At 48.0% G+C, this 20,796-nt stretch overlaps 2 protein-coding genes across 3 annotated transcripts in view; both read left to right on the top strand.

Annotated features, from left to right (window-relative positions):
* The first annotated feature begins 1,044 nt into the window (after nucleotides 1-1,044).
* The window catches only part of CEMIP (cell migration inducing hyaluronidase 1), a 170,641-nt gene continuing 150,889 nt past the window's right edge, over nucleotides 1,045-20,796 (top strand). The window contains exon 1 of one of the 2 annotated variants that reach the window (XM_028705289.2): nucleotides 1,045-1,440. The gene's annotated coding sequence lies outside the window, so the exon portion shown is untranslated. Of the gene's footprint in view, nucleotides 1,446-20,796 lie in introns of both variants that reach the window. The other variant, XM_028705288.2, reaches the window with a different exon arrangement.
* The window catches only part of LOC114583937 (cell surface hyaluronidase CEMIP2-like), a 78,663-nt gene continuing 59,555 nt past the window's right edge, over nucleotides 1,689-20,796 (top strand). Inside the window, exons 1-11 of the mRNA XM_077918920.1 lie at nucleotides 1,689-1,757; nucleotides 1,899-2,154; nucleotides 2,307-2,450; nucleotides 5,048-5,606; nucleotides 8,296-8,465; nucleotides 11,423-11,611; nucleotides 12,798-12,967; nucleotides 13,292-13,501; nucleotides 16,196-16,401; nucleotides 18,750-18,819; nucleotides 19,569-19,697. Of these exons, the coding sequence (XP_077775046.1) occupies nucleotides 1,689-1,757; nucleotides 1,899-2,154; nucleotides 2,307-2,450; nucleotides 5,048-5,606; nucleotides 8,296-8,465; nucleotides 11,423-11,611; nucleotides 12,798-12,967; nucleotides 13,292-13,501; nucleotides 16,196-16,401; nucleotides 18,750-18,819; nucleotides 19,569-19,697 (2,172 nt within the window). The remainder of the gene's footprint in view (nucleotides 1,758-1,898; nucleotides 2,155-2,306; nucleotides 2,451-5,047; nucleotides 5,607-8,295; nucleotides 8,466-11,422; nucleotides 11,612-12,797; nucleotides 12,968-13,291; nucleotides 13,502-16,195; nucleotides 16,402-18,749; nucleotides 18,820-19,568; nucleotides 19,698-20,796) is intronic.

Genomic DNA, 20,796 nt, shown 5'->3' with positions numbered 1-20,796 from the left:
CCTTTCGTAGTTGTGCAGAGAGAACTGCTCTTCAACTGGTGGGTTGGGAAAGGGACGATCAGATAGCCATCTTCAAATCTCTCAAGGGCTGGAAGAGGGAACAAGCTTGTTTTCTCCTGCTCTGGAAGGCAGGACTGGAACCCAAGGCTTCAAGAAAGGAGATTCTGACTAAAAACCAGGGGGAAACTTTCTGGCAGTAAGAGCTGTTCCGACAGCGGAACTGTCTCCCTTGGGACGCGGTGGACTCTCCTTCCTTGAAGGTTTTAAAGCAGAGGTTGGATGGCCATCTGTCATGGCGTGGATGCTTCGGTTTAGATTCCTGCATTGCAGGGGGTTGGACTAGATGACCCTCGGGGTCTCTTCCAACTCTACAATTCTCTCATTCTATGACCTCCTGCTTCAAGGTGCGTTGCGACGGGAGCATCGCCACCGTGCCAATATGTGGTTAAATTCAAATAAAGAATTCAGAAATGAGTGTCCAAATGCACGTTTGGGTTGCAGGCGAGTCCTGGGTCTGAAAAGGTTGAAGATACCTAGCGTAAAGGAAGGGAAATCTCATCAGGTGCCGCTTGCATGGCAGGCCAGAGGGTTCGTGGCTATCGCGTGGCACCTGTCTCTGGCGCCTTGACACTTGAACCCCCTCTCCCAGGCAGGCGCGATGGCGCAAACCTGCGCGCAAGCCTCCTTTTGGAAGCGCATGGCTCCAGTGTTTCCAGCGCCAAAGGAAGGCGACGTGTGGTTTCTGGGCTGCTTGGAAGAAGAGGCGCCCAGGGGTGCGGATCCCGGGGAGTCCTCGCTCCGAACGCTCTCCAAGTTGGCGCAGACTTGGACCTGAACCAGTTCGCTTCCGAGCAACTGAGTAGCAGCCAAGGACACCAGGAAAGGGGGGGGGGGGCGATTCGCTCTAGGGAAAGTCCAGCGATCGACTAAGAGGAAGAGAGATCGCGATCCGCGCGGTGCTCTCTCCCCCCCTGTTTTTTTCGGGGTTTGCTCTCGCCCCCCTTTCTTGGCAACTCGGCGCCAACAGCCGCGCGGTATGTCCAGAATGCGAAGCGGCGTCACGGGCCGGGGAGGAGCCAAGCGCTCAGCTGGTGTAAACAGCGCGGCTCCGAGATCGCCTATAAATAGCGAGGCTGGTGGCCGGGCAGGAAAAAAAAAAAAAGCCGGGCAGCGGAGCGCTCAAAGGAGAAGGAAAGCCTTTGGGTTCCGGAGCGCGTCTCTGTCTGTCCCTCTCCAGAGCCGTCTAAAAATATAGATGTCTCTCAGTAATCCACGTCGCTTCTCTTAATTGCTTCTGGGGGGAAAAAGAGGATCGCCACCAGCTCAGACCGTCCAACTAAAACAGAGAGCTGGGTGGGAACGGGGAGAAAAAACCTCGCTGCTTCTGTTACCAAAGGGTTCAATAAAAGCGTTGTGCGCTTTTCTGCCGAGAGCGCCGAGGTAAGGTACGTGATGATGGACTTTCTCGAGGGCTTTTTTCCCTTCAAATTGCCACCAGGAGGCGCTGCTGCCGGTGGAAATTCAGGGAGTTAGAGACGCTTGTAAGCCTGTACGCCGAACAGAGAAGGGAGACCGAGCAGCCCGGTTCCCGTGTGTGCGCGCGCGTGTGCATATATGTGCGTGTGTGAGAGAGAGCGCGTGGTCTGTGGTGTGTGATCGGAAGGGAGAACTTGTCCTTTGCAATCATCATGACGACAATAACGAAGTTCTTGCAGAGATTGTTGGAGGAGGAGGCGGGTGCAGGCTGCAAAGGCGAGGTAAGGAACGGCGCGGCTCAGGATCGCACGCCGGCTTGCGCGGCCACGTGCTGCTTGACACCGCCTTCTCCCGCGGCAAGCGCGCCCGTGCGAAATCCGGGCTCGCCTTGACTGGGATTCTTGCGTGCGGCCGACGGTTGATTGGAGAAACAGAGAAGGGGGCGCGCGTCCCAATCGCTGCAACAAGTTAGGAACCTCGACGGTGCGGACGCGTGTTTCCTCCGGCGGCGCCCCGGCCGGCTTGTTCTTCCAGCAGGTGCCGGGATCCGCTTGGAGGGGTCAGGCTGGGCTGGGCGCAACAGCCCGGGGCGCTGCTCCTTCCGGAGACTGCAGGTGGCAGCGGTCTGGTCGTCGCTACAGCGCCCGATCCCGGAGCGGAGCCGCAGCGCGCAGGCAGGTGGGTCTTCGATTGCTTCTTTCCACGCTCGCGCTCTCCCTCTCCGTCAAGGGATGTGCTCTTGCACGCAGAGCTTGGGGCGGGAGCGCTTGCTCCCTGGGAAGCGTGCCCAGGATGGATGGAAGCCTGGGGGTCTCTCTTCCTTTCTGCAGGGAGCTCCTGCCCGCCGCCCGCCGCGCACCTCGCCCCGTGGCGTCCGGGACATAACAGCAGCCACGCTGCCGTCGTGGGCCGAGGGGCGGCTCTGCGCTTGGAGAGCTCGGCCACTTTCCACTCGCTGCTCATCCAGGAAGGAGGTAAGGAGGAGAGGCTTTTGCGCGGGCAGCAGGCTGTTAACCTCGAGGGGGAAAGCTGGCGGTGGGGAGGGAGGTGTGTGTTTGTGGGTGCTCAAGCTACGCCCGATCCTGTGCCACTTAACCTTGGACTCAATTCCAAAGGAATTCCAAGGGGCCAAATCCCATGTAGGAAAACCCATACCAGTTTAAGTTCAGGTGTGTATTCTCTGACTTCTGTATTTAACTTGGAAGATGTGCCGGGTGGTGGTGGTTATTTCCAAATGTAAACTTAAATAGGATCTAAACTTGAATAGAGGGACGGGGGTGGCACTGTGGGTTAAACCACAGAGCCTAGGACTTGCCGATCAGAAGGTCGGCGGTTCGAATCCCCATGACGGGGTGAGCTCCCGTTACTCAGTCCCTGCTCCTGCCAACCTAGCAGTTCAAAAACACGTCAAAGTGCAAGTAGATAAATAGGTACCACTCTGGCAGGAAGGTAAACGGCGTTTCCGTGCGCTGCTCTGGTTCGCCAGAAGCGGCTTAGTCATGCTGGCCACATGACCCGGAAGCTGTACGCTGGCTCCCTTGGCCAATAAAGCGAGATGAGCACCGCAACCCCAGTCGGCCACCACTGGACCTAGTGGTCAGGGGTCCCTTTACCTTTAAACTTGAATAGGTCTGCTGACTGATCTCATGACTATTTATTTGCTTGGCTGTATAAAGCTCTCTGCATTTGTATTGACCGAATGCATTGATTAATGCATCTAATTGATTCAGATTTCATTTTATGCACCAGGTGCAAGTAACTTGGAGCTAAAGACGGAGGAAAGAGGCTGAGAAACAGTGAAGTGTAGGGGTCAGGATGTAAGACTAGGCCCCTTGAGACGAGGTTCAAAAACCCACTCAGTCATATTTAATAATAATGTTGTTATTATGATTATGCCTCTCAACCTAAACTGCCTCACAGGGTTGTTGAGGGGATTAAATGAGGAGGGGGGAGAAGCATGTATATTGCATTGAGCCCCTTGGGGGGGGGGAAGTGGGACATCACTGCAATAAAACCAGCCAGTCAATCAATCAATCAATCAATCAATCAATCAATCTTGAGCTTTCCAGTGACATAAATTGAATGGGGGTTGGTTGCCCTTTAACGTTCTCGGGTTCTTGTTATATTTGCGATTTTTAAAAAGGGCAAAGGCATTGTTCTCCTCCGTTCAGAACATATTTTTGCTTATGAAGAGTTGGCATTAATTCCATAAATAAGAATATCAGAGGAGCCCTGCTGAATCAGAGCAATGACCTGCTGAGCACAGCATCCTTTTCCTCCACCCAGTGGCCCTCTGGGTGAGGCTGAGAAACCACAGTGGGCAATAGTACAGTCACCTCTTAGTTCTAATGTAGCTCTGTGCAACCTCCAGCATCAACATGCAAAGTACCAGCAGCTGGGGAGCGGGAAAATGCTACCTTTTCCTGGTCCCCAGCTGCTGGTACTTGGAGGCATTTGGCATGTTGATGCTGGAGGTTCATAGAGCTACATTAGAACCAAGAGGGGATTGTACTATTGCCCAGTGAACCTAATAGAAGAGTACAGATTCTACTGTACAGTGGAGGAATGGCTGTGTTAGTTTGTCACATCAAAGAGCAGATTGGGGATGTTTTGTGGCTCATTATTGTGATGTAAGCTGATACCACAAATATATTTTAGGCTCTTTTGGTGCTGGAAAGTTTTGCACCTGAATGTGATTCCTGTCCCCATCCCCTGTTCTTTGAACAATACATGTGGGGAAGTTTTATAGCTGAAGTCTGACCTTTTGGTGCAGTTTAGAACTTACTCCTGAGCCCGTGCCTCCTCTAGTCCTTATTATCATCAATATTGCAGATGTCGGGGTCTGAGACTGAGAGAGTGACTTCCTGGGGGCCACCTAGTAAATTGGCTGGGTGAGATTCAAACTGGGGACTTGCCAATCTGTTGCTTAGCCATTACACCAAGGCTGGATCTAGACACATCAAAGAAGTGTTTTAGGAAAATGCGCTGTAAAGCGCAAAGCGGGAAAACACGTTGGCAACAGACGGAACTCTACAGTGCCATCTGGTGTCACATAACGCATAAAAAACGCTTTTTCTTTACTAATGTAGCTGAGTCCTAGGTGTGGGGAGCCTGTGGCTCTCCAGGTGCTATTGTGCTCCCATCAGCTCCAGACAGTGTGGCCCAGTGGTCAGAGATGATGGGATTTGTAGTCTTGGGATGTGTTAAGTTGTGGGTGAACATATCAGACAACACAGTGATTCTTCAAACAGCTCTTTTTTATTCACAGGCCAGAACAGAACTGAACTGAACTGAAGGGTTCAGCTAGCCTGCTTATATAGAGCTCCACTAGAACGCAACAGTAACCATTTTTTGTAACTATCCAATCACTGAACATCACTTTCAATCCCTTATTTGCATATGTGGACCTGAGTGAAAACTATCTACATTATCCCCCTGCTGGCCCAGGGTGAGAACTTCAGTATATAACAGGATGTCTGGAAGGTCGTAGATTCATCACCTGCACTGCAGTATGCTATGCCAGCTCACAAATTTGAGAAAATTGTTGTTCCTCTTTCTGCTTCCCTTCCAGGGATCTTAGTTTTTGCAGATGACCCGGAGGAAGCCATCACCTTAAGAGCCCGCAGCATCCTTCTTGAGGATGGCGGGGCACTGTATGTGGGCTCCCAATGCCGCCCATACCGTTTCAAGGCCACCATTTCTCTCTACGGGAAAGCCACCGACGAAGCCGACGTGGATGGCTATGGCAGAAAATTCATGGGAGTGGGCAGAGGTGGCATTCTGGAGTTGCACGGAAGGAAGCCTCGATCCTGGACGCTTTTGGCCAAAACCTTGTACCCGGGCGGACTTCGGTACGGCCAGTACACTTCTGAGAAGCGCTGGAGTAGTCGTGGCCTCAATGTCCGGGTAGTGGATGCGGGCACAGCCCAGGTAGTGGCCGCTGAACGCTTTGACACCCACCTCCTTGTGGACGAGAGCCGCAGATTGAGGGAATTCCTTGCCCACCAATCTCTGGGCCACGTAGTAGCCGTGGCAGTGGGGGATTCTGCAGCCAAGAGTTTGACCTTGGAGACCCGGCTCTTCCTCAAGAACCTGCTGCACAGCAAATACGTCCTGCACCTGCAATACAGGTAACTTTGCAAATGTGGCTTCTTACTTTCATGCGTGCAATTGTGCAAACGTGTAGGCCATCCTGGTGCCCTGTGCTGTGGGGGCTACACAGATATGTCCTCCATATTTCCCCCCATTAGATAATTATCATGCTATGATTTTTGGATGTATATATCCAAAGAGATTGCACCCTAATATTTTATTGTTGTATCTTATTCTTTTAAATTGTATTTCAATCAACTTGTTTTTATTATTGGTTGTTAGCCACCCTGAGCCCAGTCTTGGCTGGGGAGGGCGGGGTATAAATAAAATTTTATTATTATTACAGTGGTACCTCAGGTTAAGTACTTAATTCGTTCCAGAGGTCCGTACTTAACCTGAAACTGTTCTTAACCTGAAGCACCACTTTAGCTAATGGGGCCTCCTGCTGCTGCCGCGCCACCGGAGCCCGATTTCTGTTCTCATCCTGAAGCAAAGTTCTTAACCTGAAGCACTATTTCTGGGTTAGCGGAGTCTGTAACCTGACGCGTATGTAACCTGAGGTACCACTGTATTATTATTATTATTATTATTATTATTATTATTAGTAGTAGTAGTATTATATGCTGTTTGTTTCAGTTGTGCTTGTTTCCTAAGCATGGCCTGTTAACACTAACTTGGCAATTAGGATTAGCTGGCTGTTCATTGCAGTCTTGCTTTAGTGGTGGTGCGAAAACCTCTGGTTCTCCAGAGGAAGCCGAACTACAACTCCCACCAGCTCTGACCATTGGCAGTGCTTCTTAGGGCTGATGGGAGTTGTAGTTAAGCAACCTCTGGAAGGCCAAATGTTCCCCATCCTGGGTTCAGTGTTGTGCATGCACATGGTGGTTTCCAAAGAAGGGGAAAGGGAAGGAAACGAAAATAACCTGGGTTGTCATAAAGGTAAAGGTAAAGGTACCCCTGCCCGTACGGGCCAGTCTTGCCAGACTCTAGGGTTGTGCGCTCATCTCACTCTATAGGCCGGGAGCCAGTGCTGTCCGCAGACACTTCCGGGTCACGTGGCCAGCGTGACATTGCTGCTCTGGCAAGCCAGCGCAGCACACGGAACACCGTTTACCGCTAGTAAGCGGTCCCTATTTATCTACTTGCACCCGAAGGTGCTTTCGAACTGCTAGGTTGGCAGGCGCTGGGACCGAATGACAGGAGCGCACCCCGCCACAGGGATTCGAACTGCCGACCTTTTGATCGGCAAGTCCTAGGTGCTGAGGCTTTAACCCACAGCGCCACCTGCGTTTGCCAGCAAATGAAACCCTACAAGGTTAAGAAGCAGTGAGTTGACTTTTTTTGATGGCTCACAAATCCCATTTTCTTCCATAGGCAATGTGGATACTTTGGTTTGGTACTCTGGGGCTAAAAAAACCCCACGTTCAGTGCCTGTGGAACTTGCCAGTTGAACTGAACGGTGTTCTCCCTTATATATTTTTGATAGTCTTGGCATTTTGATCAGAGTGCAAGGAACCAGAAATTCTGTGGTGTTTAAAACAAGGTTCTAGGGATAAGCATAGGGTGTCCCAGCAAACCCTTTTTAGGTCTATTAACCTGTGACACTTGGCGTAAAAGAGAGAGCATGCTTGCGCTTGGTGCATGTAGCAGTGAACTCCTTCAGAAAATGGTTCTGTTGGAAAACTTAACATTGCCACCATGGACAGCTCCTGGCCCCTTTTCCTAACTGTTGTACTGCTGTCCAATCTAACAGGATTATCCCCTCCCCCTTTGTGCTTGGCAATTCATGCAAGAAGTTTTTTTGGCTTCCACATTCCTCTGAAGGTTTGTCCCCGAAGCAAATGACATCAAAGCTGAAAACCTGCGCCCGTATTTAAAGGATGCGGCGTGCAGTTTTGAAACTATCAAAACTCGGAAGCCCCTATTACCTTTTTGCCGCTGCTGTTGTGTTGTTTGAAGGACAGAGTTTGCCTTCTGCCTGATAAGCTGGTCCCATTTCCCCCTTCTGAGATAACTGAGAGCCAGGGTTGTGTAGGAGAGCCAGTGTGGTGTAGTGGTTAAGAGCGGTAGTCTCGTAATCTGGGGAACCGGGTTCGCGTCTCCGCTCCTCCACATGCAGCTGCTGGGTGACCTTGGGCCAGTCACACTTCTTCGAAGTCTCTCAGCCCCACTCACCTCACAGAGTGTTTGTTGTGGGGGAGGAAGGGAAAGGAGAATGTTAACCACTTTGAGACTCCTCCAGGTAGTGATAAAGAGGGATATCAAATCTAAAATCATCATCATCTTCTTCTGCGTGCAAGCTCAGTGGAGACTTTGCCCATACTCTCGCCGATCAAGATGACTTATATTCAGTTCCAGGTTTTGTATTTTGTGGACTAAGGCAACAGGTTGCCTGCAGAATAGCTGCTAGGCTCTGTCGGTCTTTGCAGTTACGGTGCTTCGTTGCTTAATCAGAATTTCTCAAAGCTAGCTGCAGGTCCGTCACGGCAGCGTGAGTTAGCTACCTCCACTGTTAAGCTAAACTTTAGAGGATTTCTTCTGGTGTCCCACTTCCCTGGAAGCGGGTGTTTTTCCGAGAGAGCGTCGTATATTTTGATTGCAAATTTTTGGAGCAGGACTTGGCCTTCAGACGATGCTGGACACTGAATATCTGAATGAATTTGAGGTTCAGATGTGAACAGGGTGTTCCATTTCTGCATCACAAGTCTGCTTCCCCCCCTCCTCCAGGCAGCCCTGGGTTCTGGTTGGGACCCTTGGCGGTGATGCATCTTCCATCACAGAGGATGCAACGCCTTCTCAACGCAACGGGACAACAAGTTTGGCAACAGCGACAAGAGAATTTAAGACATACGAAGGCATTGTCTTTACAATCGCTGCTCATAGCGGATGGATCAAAGGTTTTTAAGCCCTTTTCTAATCTCTTGTTCAAGTGGTGTTTATCTGCTTTCTCTCTCCTCCCTGGGTATGTCTTTTGAGCTGTCGCCCAGTTTATAGAAATCTCATGTCTATCTGATTGATTAAATTTGCATATGAGTAAAACCAATAAGGCTGAACCAAAATCCACACTCCTGTTTTTAGATCTTTAACTGTGCTTTTTTTTTTTTAAAAAAAAAGAGCCTTTGATAGATTACAAACCAGTTTATTGATTAAACCCTGCTGTTCTAGCTTTTTACCTCTGAAAGCCAGACAAGGTCATAGGCTGGGGCAATCAATTGATGATCTATTATTTGGTCGTAGTCAAATATTCCATGAGGCTAAATATATCCTTGTTTGGTACATGGTATGCATTTTTACAGTGATGTGTATGTCAAAAGAAGGTATGAAGGCTGCTTGCTTTTCTCAACCATCTGTGAGTTAAGAACTGTGTGTACACTCCTCTCTCTCTCTCTCTCTCTCTCTCTCTCTCTCTCTCTCTCTCTCTCTCTCTCACACACACACACACACACACACACACACACACAATCTTCTTTCATCCAGGAGCATGCTTCCTTTAATTTTCTCTATTATTCATTTCATTGTTTCTTTATTTTTTGCATTTCTACCCCAAGTTGCTCAAAGCCAGAGTTATTTCCACAATAACTCTGTGAGTTAGAAACAAAATAATAAAAAATAAATTCCTTCCAGTAGCACCTTAGAGACCAACTAAGTTTGTTATTGGTATGAGCTTTCGGGTGCATGCACACTTCTTCAGATACGAAAGCTCATACCAATAACAAACTTAGTCTCTCTAAGGTGCTACTGGAAGGATTTGTTTTTTATTTTGTTTTGACTACGGCAGACCAACACGGCTACCTACCTGTAACTAGATCTGTGAGTTAGGTTTTGCAGAGTGTGTGTGACTGGCAAAGGTGACCCACTGAACTTGACGGCTGAGCAGGGTCTCTCCCGCCCTGATGTGACACACTGTCCTCTATATTGCACTGGCTTCCATTAGCACTGGACCATTCAGATATGGCTTTGATCTTTCATAGCAGGTATCTTCAACCTTTTCAGACCTGGGACCTTCTTTTAACCCAAACATGCATTTGGGGATCTTTTTCTCAAACTTTTACCATGTATATATGCATGGTGGTAGCACACCTGTGACACCGATTTTGGATCAGGCCACGACCCCTTAGTGGATCCTAACTCACCAGTTGAAGATCAGTGTCTTCTACTGACACCAGAGACACACACAAATTTAGAACAGTGGTTTTGTGTTTCTCTGGGGAAGCCAGCGAGAACTGTTTGATCTCTTGAATGTCGAAACTCTGCTCATTATGCTAGTTAACAGATTTTTCTCTTCTTTCATTGAAGTATTCAGTGTTATCTGCTGTCAAAATTCTTGTTGATAACAGTTCAGCTGGGTTTCTCCCTCCCTCCACCCCTTAGTATCTTTCCTTGTTACAAAATTAACACTTTATGTCCCGGGTCAGCAATTCGGCTTTTTTCTTTTGAGGATATAAACAGCCTTCACCAGCCCAGCAACTTTCAGATGTTTTAGACTCTGATAGGAGTTTGTAGTCCAAATATCAAGAGGGTATCAGGCTGCAAAGTCTGATATATATATAAAGGATAGTAGATCAGTGCCTCAATCCCATTCTCTTATAGAGTCCACTTCCTACATAGCCAAGGTGCCGTGCTTGGGTGAGGACACAGATTTTAATCATATTTCATTTACATCCTGCCTCTTCTCCCTGCTGGAGCTCAAATCACCAAATGTTGAGCCTTCCGTCCTGGAGCTACAATTACCCAGACCAGCTTCCTGGTTGTGGCTATGCAGAATTGGGGTCAGTGAAGCCAATGAATTTGGATGCCATGAAAGAGCAGCGAATGTTAATTTATTTTATTTTTTACTGCCAGGGAAGGAGGTGAAGAGGTGGTGCTGGGTTTTTCCAGCTGCTGACCTCTGCCTCAAATATTAGGCCCCTTTGGGGTACGTGTATAGCATTTAATCTGTCAATTCACTGGTTAGTTTTGACTGCTCAAATGGCTCTTTCCAATGCAGGAATGGCAAAAAGAAGCAGCTTAGGGAACTGTCCTACTCAGGGCCAGATTTTATGTCCATCTATCTCAATATTGGGGACGCGGGTGGCGCTGTGGGTTAAACCACAGAGGCTAGGACTTGCCAATCAGAAGGTCGGTGGTTCGAATCCCCGTGACGGGGTGAGCTCCCGTTGCTCGGTCCCTGCTCCTGTCAACCTAGCAGTTTGAAAGCACGTCAAAGTGCAAGTAGATAAATAGGTACCGCTCCGGTGGGAAGGTAAACGGCATTTCTGTGCACTGCTCTGGTTCGCCAGAAGCGGCTTAGTCATGCTGGCCACATGACCCACAATCTGTACACCGGCTCCCTCGGCCAATAAAGCGAGATGAGCGCCGCAACCCCAGAGTCGGCCACGACTGGACTTAATGGTCAGGGGTCCCTTGACCTTTTTATCCCAATATTGCCAGCGTCTATCCCCTGCTCCACTTGCTAACCGATGCTGGTAACTGGACATGGCAGGGATTGAATCTGGCAAGGGCCGCAGCTCAGTTTCAGATCATTTGTTTTACATGCAGAGGGTCTAGGTAAAATCCCTGACATCTCCCAGGTAGGGTTGTGAATGCCAGTCAGTTGTAGATGATACAGAGCTGGAGGGCCCAGTGGTCTGACTCTGTATAAGATAGCTTCCTGTTTGCCAGGCATATGCTTTACCACTGAACTCTTGCCCTTCCCCAAACAGAGAATGGGGACAGTAGGAATGTGACTGAGATGGTTGAGGTTGGCATTTGCTGGAGTGGGACTTGAGACGAGGTAGACCTGAGCCAATAGATTGCTGTTGGTGAGTGAAGAGCTCCAGAAGCAAATGTTGTTGATCACTTCCCCCCTTTCTAGGAGTACCCCATCATGGATTCAAAGTGGAAGTGTCTAATGGCGTAATTTTGGATTTGGTGGACGAAGTGACTAGCTGGCTCCCGGGAGACAAGGTCGTCATTGCCAGCACGGACTATTCCATGCACCAGGCTGAAGAGTTTAATCTTCTGCCTTGTCCTGAATGTCAGACGAACCAAGTGAAGATTGATGGTACGACCAACAATGCCTCCTTAAGGTCTCCTTTGTCGACAGAGCTCCTTAGTTTATGTTATGAATGAAGGCGGCCAATTGATCAAAGAGCTAAAAATGGAAACAGTTTTCAAGTAATGAGGAATGGTAGCATGGAGAGTTCAGTGTCCACCACTGGTTCATGAACAGCAGGTGCAACCATTTGACTCTTCATTGTAAACAGTGCGCTAGAGCCAAGGGTTCCCAAACTGTGGTCCGTGAACCACCCATGGTCCGGGAGCTCTGTTCAGGTAGTTTGAGAGATGTCTTCAGTAAATATTCATATTGATTTTTAAACATATTTTCACTGCTTTTCTTTCTAATATTGTATTTTATTTTATAACAGCTGAACTGAGCTAGGAAAAGTGGGCTAAGCTGGATATGGGGAATTATTCAATTTGTTCTGCTTTTGGTAGAGCGTTAAGACTCTTAATCTTGGGGTCTTGAGTTTGAGCACCATGTAAGGAAAGGTAACAACAGGAAGAATTAAAGGAACTATTGGAAACTCAAGGCAGTAGAGATATAAGATGATCAGAGCCCCACCGAACTTGAAGCATGGGAAGCCCCAATAAAAAATTATAATTTGGCGGAATATTTGGACTATATGATATGTATTTTTATAATTTGGAATATTTAATGTGATTTGATTGAATTGTTAAAATGGAAAATTTAATAAAAATTATTTTTTTTAAAAAAAAAGAGTTTGAGCCCCATGTTGGGCAAAAGATTCCTGTATTTCAGGGGTCAAACTGGATGACCCTTGTGGTCCCTGTACAGTTCTATGATTCTTTTACTAGGGTCATAGGAAGTTCCTTTAAGCAGAGTCAGACCATTGATCCATGTATCTCAGTGTTGTCTACATAGATTGGCAGTGGCTCCCCAGGGTTCAAAATTGGGATATTCGTAGCCCTATCTGGAGGTGTTCAGGATTGAACCTGGGACCATCTGTGGGCAACGGAGATGCTCTACTTGTAATGGCTTGAGAAAGCACAGTTCATATACTGTAGCCTTCAAATGAATTTCCCTCGCTCTTCCACCCTAAGGGATGGTCTTTATCCCTTTATCAGTTTCCTGCTCTCATTTGCTATTGATCAATATTGCAAGGCTCAGTGGGTTGGGATAGGACATGAGGAAGACCCTTTCAAGCTTCTTAAAATTATTTTGCCAGGAAGTCCCCTCTATCTCCACATGGGTGAGATTGTGGATGGAGTAGACATGAGGGCAGAGGTTGGACTCTTAACTCGAAATATACTTATCCAAGGAGAAATGGAGGACTCTTGTTACGGACCAAACCACTGCCAGTTTTTCAGCTTTGATACTTTTGGAGGACAAATTAAAGTAAGTGTGTTTTTGGTGGACATTGACCAAACCCAGCCCAGATACTTAGTGACCTGAATCTCCCAGCCCTAAAAAGACAGGCTCCGAAAGTCTTGGTTAACAAAATGAATACAGTATTGTAGGCCTAGTCCTCTCTCTACTTTAGGCACCTCCAGATTCCAAAACAAGGGTAGAAACTTAATATCCTCTTGTTCTCCACACTTCTGGCTACTGTTCATTTCCCTGTCAACAAATGCTGTACCACTTGCTGGTCCTGATAATCAGTTTGTGCTTCTTCTTTCTGCCACGGACTCTTTCCTTATGTGTTCTTGTTTGTCTGAATAGATCCAAAAAGGTTTTACCTCTGTCCACATGTCGGGGGTGGAGTTGAAGAACATGGGCCAGCAGGTCCTAGGCAGCTATCCAGTACATTTCCATCTGACGGGAGATGTAGATGAGAGAGGAGGCTACAATCCACCATCTTACCTTGATAATCTGGCCATCCATCACTGCTTCTCAAGATGTGTCGCCATCCATGGAGCCAATGGCCTTTGGGTAGGCAACTGTTTTTGTGTTTCCCGTTGATAATAACTCACATGTCCACTTGCATTCAGTTCTGTTACAGTGTTTGGGTACCCCTAAGTTAACGGCAGTTAGCAGTACGCTTGTTGCAGTGGTGGAATGTTTTGCACTAGGGCAGGCATGGGCAAACTTGGCCCTCCAGATGTTTTAGGACTACAGTTCCCATCATCCCTGACCACTGGTCCTGTTAGCTAGGGATGATGGGAGTTGTAGTCCCAAAACTACAAGTTTGGCCATGCCTGCACTAGGGGAATGTTGTTGTTCAAGAGAATGCATAAACAGGTTGCTGGGAATGTTGTTGTACGATAGATTGGGCAATCCAATGAGTTTCCTCTAGACCAGGGATGTCCAACTTCTGAGAGACTGTGATCTACTCCCCCTGAAAAAACACTGGCAGTGAGCTACCCATTGCATTGACCAGAGTTGTTGAGGGTTTTTTTAGGGAGCCGAAATTGTTGGGCTTTTTTTTAGGGAGCCAGAGGGGTCGGGGTTCCACAATCAACCAGGAACATCCCACAATCGACCGGTAGATCGCGATCGACCTGTTGGACAACCTTGCGCTGCTAGACCAACTGTGGCGTTGAAGTCCTCTGTTGCACAACATGAAATTTAATAGTGTTAAAAGAATATAATATCGTATTTGAAAATGGCGCATGTTGCAGTATGTATTCTGTGTGGAAAGTTGAAGGTCAAAATGCAGAAAGATAAACGGAGAAGTCTAAATAAGGATAATTCTGTATTGCATATTTGGAAGGTCTTGGAAATATGATATAATACATGGACCACATTGGTGAAGCCGAAGGGTCTTGTTGTCTCAGCAGCCCAGGTCCTCCATAGACACTGCCCAGGCTTGCGCCCCAGGGAGGTCACTTTGGTGCTTGCTAACATAGCGATTTGACCACCCCCAGAGGCGCACTCCATTGTCTCTCTCTCTCCAGAGATGGATGCCAATAGCATAGCTAAGTCTGCTGTTTCTATCCATCTCAGTTTTTAGTGATGAGATGATTTGGGATGGCTCCAAATAGCTAACTTATATATAGCTTTGCAACACAATAAATGACCTTTGTGCTCTCCAACAATGCGTGTTGATGGCTATTTCATGATGTTCAATCATGGTTAGGTTTTGGCACTCAACCTATCACGCAACATGAGGCAGGAGGAACCTGGCCAAAATGTTTCTCTGTATCACCCAGGCTCACAGCCAGAAGTGTGTGATTGTGTGTGTGTGTGTGTGTGTGTGTAGCGTCAAAGAGTATGTAGCAGGAGGGATCGTAAGGCAATGCTAAGCAAAACCTTAATCCAAGTAGTTCCATATGTTTAAAGGTGTGTGTTTCGGGTTAAACCTAAAATGTAAAATAACACCCCAAAAGTCAAATGTTTCTCCTTCAGTGTGACTTGATACAGATTTTGCATTCCTGTCTTTGAGAGCAATCAGACTGGTGTGTGCAAGGAATAGGACCTTTTTTGGGTTCCTTGGCCCCATGCTCAAGGAATTGTTCCAGCTGAAATGCTTAGCGTCTTATCATGGTACGTGTTCAAGGAGGCTGTAAAAATCGATCTTTTTTTTTACAACTCCCTTCTCTTGAATGAGGAGCCTTCATATTTAAAGAAGATTGGAAAATGTTTGTTGAATATATGGGGGGAAATTGTGTCTACTTGAAAACGTTGGCAGCATTAAGATAGATTCAACAGCATAAACAAGTTTTGAAGGTTGTAATAACGGAATACTGAGCGGTTTAGTTTATGATACGCAAAATGAACCATGGAAAGAGAAGAAGGGAGGTCATTGACATTGTAAGGGTATTTAAATGAATATTCTAAATTGTAAAACAGAAAGTTCAATAAGAAATGTGTGTGTGTAATATGTATATGAAGGGACACGGGTGGTGCTGTGGGTTAAACCACAGAGCCTAGGACTTGCCGATCAGAAGGTTGGTGGTTCGAATCCCCGCAACGGGGTGAGCTCCCGTTGCTCGGTACCTGCTCCTGCCAACCTAGCAGGTCAAAAGCACGTCAAAGTGCAAGTAGATAAATAGGTACCGCTCTGGCGGGAAGGTAAACGGCGTTTCTGTGCGCTGCTCTCATTCGCCAGAAGCGGCTTAGTCATGCTGGCCACGTGACCTGGAAGCTGTATGCCGGCTGCCTCGGCCAATAAAGCGAGATGAGCGCTGCAACCCCAGAGTTGGTCACGACTGGACCTAATGGTCAGGGGTCCCTTTACATATATGTTTGCAGAACCCCCCTCCCCCAAAGAGAGAGAGTTGTGGCCCAGCAACATCTGTAGAATACTACATTGGCTGTCTCCACACACAGGCTCATGGGTGCCAGGGGCGTTCCGAGGGGGGGGTGAGGGGCGGCCCTCTCCTGGTGCCATTCCAAGGGGGGGGGCAAAATGCCAACCCCCGATTGGTGGCACCCTCCTGGGCTTGCACCGCTCGCTGCGCACCCCCTGTGCAGGCAGCACGCCCTGCCCCCTGGATGCGCGCCACAGCCCTAGGATGCTCACCACACCCCCTGCAGGCGCCACGCCACGCCCCCTGGGATGCATGCCATGCCCCCTGGGACGAGCGCCGCTTCGGGTACCAGAGCAGGTTGCTTTGCTTCCGATGAGTACAGCCTATTTTTAACAATTGTCCCTCCTTCTTTTGATGTGGGTGGCTTGTTTAGGTGAAAGATACCATCGGCTATGACACTCTGGGACACTGTTTTTTCCTGGAGGACGGGACAGAGCAGCGGAACACGTTTCACCACAACCTGGCTCTCCTTACCAAGGCAGGCACAATCTTGCCAACTGACCGCAATGAGGCCATGTGCCTCGCAATGCGAGATAATGTGCATGGAGGGTATCTTCCTGTCCCGAGCACCGATTGCATGTAAGTAAAACTCCAGCTTTATGTCTCCATAGAATGCATGGAACAGTTTTGGTTTTTCCTCCAAATATAAACAAGGTGCTGGGTAAAGGATCAAGCAATTGATTTGTACAACCTAAAAGGTAAAGGGACCCCTGACCATTAGGTCCAGTTGTGACCGACTCTGGGGTTGCAGTGCTCATCTCGCTTTATTGGCCGAGGGAGCGTTTGTCCGCAGACAGCTTCCGGGTCATGTGGCCAGCATGACTAAGCTGCTTCTGGCGAACCAGAGCAATGCACGGAAACACCGTTTACCTTGCCGCCATAGTGGTACCTATTTATCTACTTGCACTTTGACGTGCTTTTGAACTGCTAGGTGGGCAGGTGCAGGGACCGAGCAATGGGAGCTCACCCCGTCACGGGGATTCGAACCGCCGACCTTCTGATCGGCAAGTCCTAGGCTCTGTGGTTTAACCCACAACACCACCCGTGTCCCTAGTAGCTCACTTAAGGGTTTTATTTCATCCACACACCTGTCCCATAAAGAGGCAGTGTTTGGATTTGGGGGCATGCAAATGCTGTGTGCGTAAGGGGATTCCTCAAGAACCCTTTCACCAAGACGCAGGCCCGCATGGATCTTGCAGCGCTCACAGTGTTCACTTGCAAAATCGTTTGCAGAAGAAATAATGGAATCATGGAGTTGGAAGGGACCAGGAGAGTACAGTGCAAGAATCTGTTGCCTAATGCGAGGCTCGAACCACGACCTTAAGATTAAGAGTCTCATGGTCTGCCAACCGAGCCAATATGCAAAAATGGCATATGTTGGGCAACATGCATGCACTAAAAAAAGTTGCAGATTGGGAGCACTGAATTTAATACTGGAAAAATGGAATGGAAAGAACTGAAGAAAGCTCAGTGCCCTTCCCGGAAATAATTCTGCTCATGGCAACCCCAATCACTCTTTTTATCTCAGTAATATAATTAGGGACAGAGTCGTTTTGTTGTTGTTAGGGTTAAACCTTTGGGAGTCAAGAGTCTGTGCCGATTTACTGTAAACCACCCAGAGATGTGCCAGCAGGTCTACCTTCTGGCACTCCTCTAATGACACATGTCATTTGAGTTTAATGTTTAACCGTTGATTGCATTTTACACTATCTGCATGTGAGGCAGTGGCACAGCCGGGATGGAGAAGTCATGCAGACATACTGGTACGATATATCTATAGCTGGACTTTTGATAAGATAGCACTCTTGAGTGTTCTTCCTCCTGCTGAAGTTTTCCTGGAGAAACTCGTCAGATTGGTGGTGATGACTAAGGAGATTGCTTTGTCGCAGATGTTATGGGCAGTCGGCTAGGTTTTGAGCCTGTTCTGCCAGCTGAGATCATGTCTTTATTCAGCAGAGCGATCTGGGAATGAGAAAGTTTGAATAATTAGAGACTGAGCTGTGGGTTAAACCACAGAGCCTAGGACTTGCTGATCAGAAGGTTGGCGGTTCAAATCCCCGCGACGGGGTGAGCTCCCATTGTTCGGTCCCAGCTCCTGCCCACCTAGCAGTTCAAAAGCACGTCAAAGTACAAGTAGATAAATAGGTACCTCTCCGGCGGCAAGGTAAACGGCATTTCCGTGCGCTGCTCTGGTTCACCAGAAGCGGCTTAGTCATGCTGGCCACATGACCCGGAAGCTGTACGCAAGCTCCCTCGGCCAGTAAAGCGAGATGAGCGCCACAACCCCAGAGTCGGCCACGACTGGACCTAATGGTCAGAGGTCCCTTTACCTTTTACCTAGGTAGCTAGTGCTCAATAGCAGGTGATGCCGAAATCCGGATCCGTTCTTGGGGGAATGCATATAATTTCTGGGGCAAATTTCTTTGTTTTCCCCCCACTGGCATTAATGATTCAATTAGAGCAGCCTTGTTCTGAAGGAACATCTGCAGGTGGTTCCAGGTTTAATCCCCAGTGACGCCAGCTAGGACTCCATGCCTGAAAGCCTGGAATGCAGCTTCTACTCAAAGTCAGCACAACTAAGCTAGGTGGACCCAGTGCCTTAGGCTGTGTACACACTTTGCATTTGAAGCACATGACTTTCCCCCAAAGAACTCTGGGAATCCTGTTTCTCCTGCGGAGCCGAGCTTTTCCGCTAACGATTTCTTAGCTGTAATTTACAGCTCGGTCCGTAATGAGCTTCTGTGACTTGCCTGACATCACTTAAGGCCTTGAACTTCTCATAAAGAATGTCATTTATAGGACTTTGCAGACTTTTAAGGATTCATGGCAGTATTGTGGCCAAGCGCCAGCCACTGCGGTGCTATAACATTTTTTATTTCTTCCTGTTCAGTGACTTAAAATAAATCTCTGTGTTTCCCTCTCCCCAGGGCTGTCAGCTCCTTCTGGATTGCTAACCCAAATAATAATCTCATAGAGAATGCGGCTGCAGGTGCACAGGTAAGACAGATAAAGGCTGCGTGCTTGCTTGTCTCCAGCCCTGAATCTTAAATCTTGTTCTTTAAACAGGATCCCTCCATGGAATTCTGGGTATTGTGAGTTTTTTTGTGAGGGTTCTGAGAGCTTCCTACAGGCCTGTTGCCAGACATATGGGGTTGTATCCAGTACTCATAACAGACTCATTGAAAGTAATGGATATGGCTAACTTAGGTCTATTAATTTAAATGGGTCTACTCTGCATAGGACTTATATTGGACACAGCCCATTGTCAGGAATATAATATAATGCCCTTGCCCCCTGCCAGTGTAAGGTAAAGGTAAAGGGACCATTAGGTCCAGTCGTGACCAACTCTGGGGTTGCGGCACTCATCTCGCTTTATTGGCCGAGGGAGCTGGCGTTTGTCCACAGACAGCTTCCGGGTCATGTGGCCAGCATGACTAAGCTGCTTCTGGTGAACCAGAGCAGCGCACAGAAACACCGTTTACCTCCCCGCTGGAGCGGTACCTATTTATCTACTTGCACTTTGACGTGCTTTTGAACTGCTAGGTTGGCAGGAGCAGGGACCGAGCAACGGGAGCTCACCCCATCGTGGGGATTTGAACCGCCGACCTTCTGATCAGCAAGTCCTAGGCTCTGTGGTTTAACCCACAGCGCCACCTGCATCCCTAGCCAGTGTAAGCTAGCAGCAAAGTTTAATTCAGTAACGTTTGCTCACTCTTATGCATCTTCTACCTGCCCCCATTCTCCAGGACGTTGGAATATGGTATATCTTCCACCGTGTTCCTACTGGACAGTCTGAAGGACAGTATCCAGCCGGGCAGTCTGAACTGACTCCTCTGGGGACGTTTCACAACAACCGAGTCCACTCCAACTTCAAGGCATGTTGCAAATTTCTGTAAATACCAGGGCAAGGGTGGTGAACTAAGGCCAAGATTCCATTGTGGGTGACCTTCCAGGGACCGCGTGCCTTGATATGAACATGGTCACAAGGGGATGTGGGTTTTATCTTTGTCTAGCTCAGAATTTCCCAAACTTGGGTCACTGGCAGTTTTTGGACTACAACTCCCATCATCCCTAGCTAGCAGGACCAGCAGTCAGGGATGATGGGAACTGTAGTCCCAAAACAGCTGGAGACCCAAACCCTGGTGCCTCTCTTTTCCTTGGGTCAACTGTCTTCCCTTCTTTTTTAAAGGATCCTCTCAGATGTTGCTTTGGGCTACAGCTCCCATCATCTCTGCCCATTGGCCATGCCTGCTAGGGCTTATGGGAGCTGTAGTCCAGCAACATCTAGTGGTCCACTGGTTTTTTCCATCCCTGCTCTAGGATTTGAGCAGTCAGTGGTAGGCTCAGAGGCAGTTTTCTGCCTGCTCTGACCTCTTCGCTGGCATGGGCTATACCCTCATCCCTGTTGGATTTTCTCAAATAGTGGGTGAACTGGAACACAGCCTGCCTTCGCAATTTGCACTTTTCTAAATTTTGCAGTGCATTTTTTACAGCCAAGCTGTGTGTACAAAAATGCATATACAGTACCAGAACATGCATAATTCTGCGTACGTATATTGGTGAAGCTAATATTCAAAAATGCTCTGTATTAGGGGAAATGGCTTGCAAATTTGTCCAAACACCATACAAAATTGTTCATGTTGTGAGAAATTGGAATTGAAACGTTGGAGAACTTTAGTAAGGATTTTCTTTTTAATTAAAAATCACAAATTGCTGCAGAAATGCGGAGGCCTGAATTTAAGATAAATGAAAAATGAGGTAGGCCAAAGATTGAGAAATTCATTTATCCCTACTCCCTAGGTGTGCAGAAGTATATGAAAGGTTTTGTAAGCAAAAATAACACTTAAGCTTCTGGGACTTTCAGAATGTTAATGGGACTCCAACTCCCATCAGCCCCAGTCAGCATGGGCAGCAGTCAAGGATGATGGGAGCTGGAGTCCAACAACATTTGGAGGGCCACAGGTTCTAGCTTGC

This window comes from Podarcis muralis, chromosome 14 (assembly GCF_964188315.1).
Source record: "Podarcis muralis chromosome 14, rPodMur119.hap1.1, whole genome shotgun sequence".
Classification (NCBI taxonomy): Eukaryota; Metazoa; Chordata; class Lepidosauria; order Squamata; family Lacertidae; genus Podarcis; species Podarcis muralis.
This window is presented reverse-complemented; position numbering and strand designations above follow the sequence as displayed.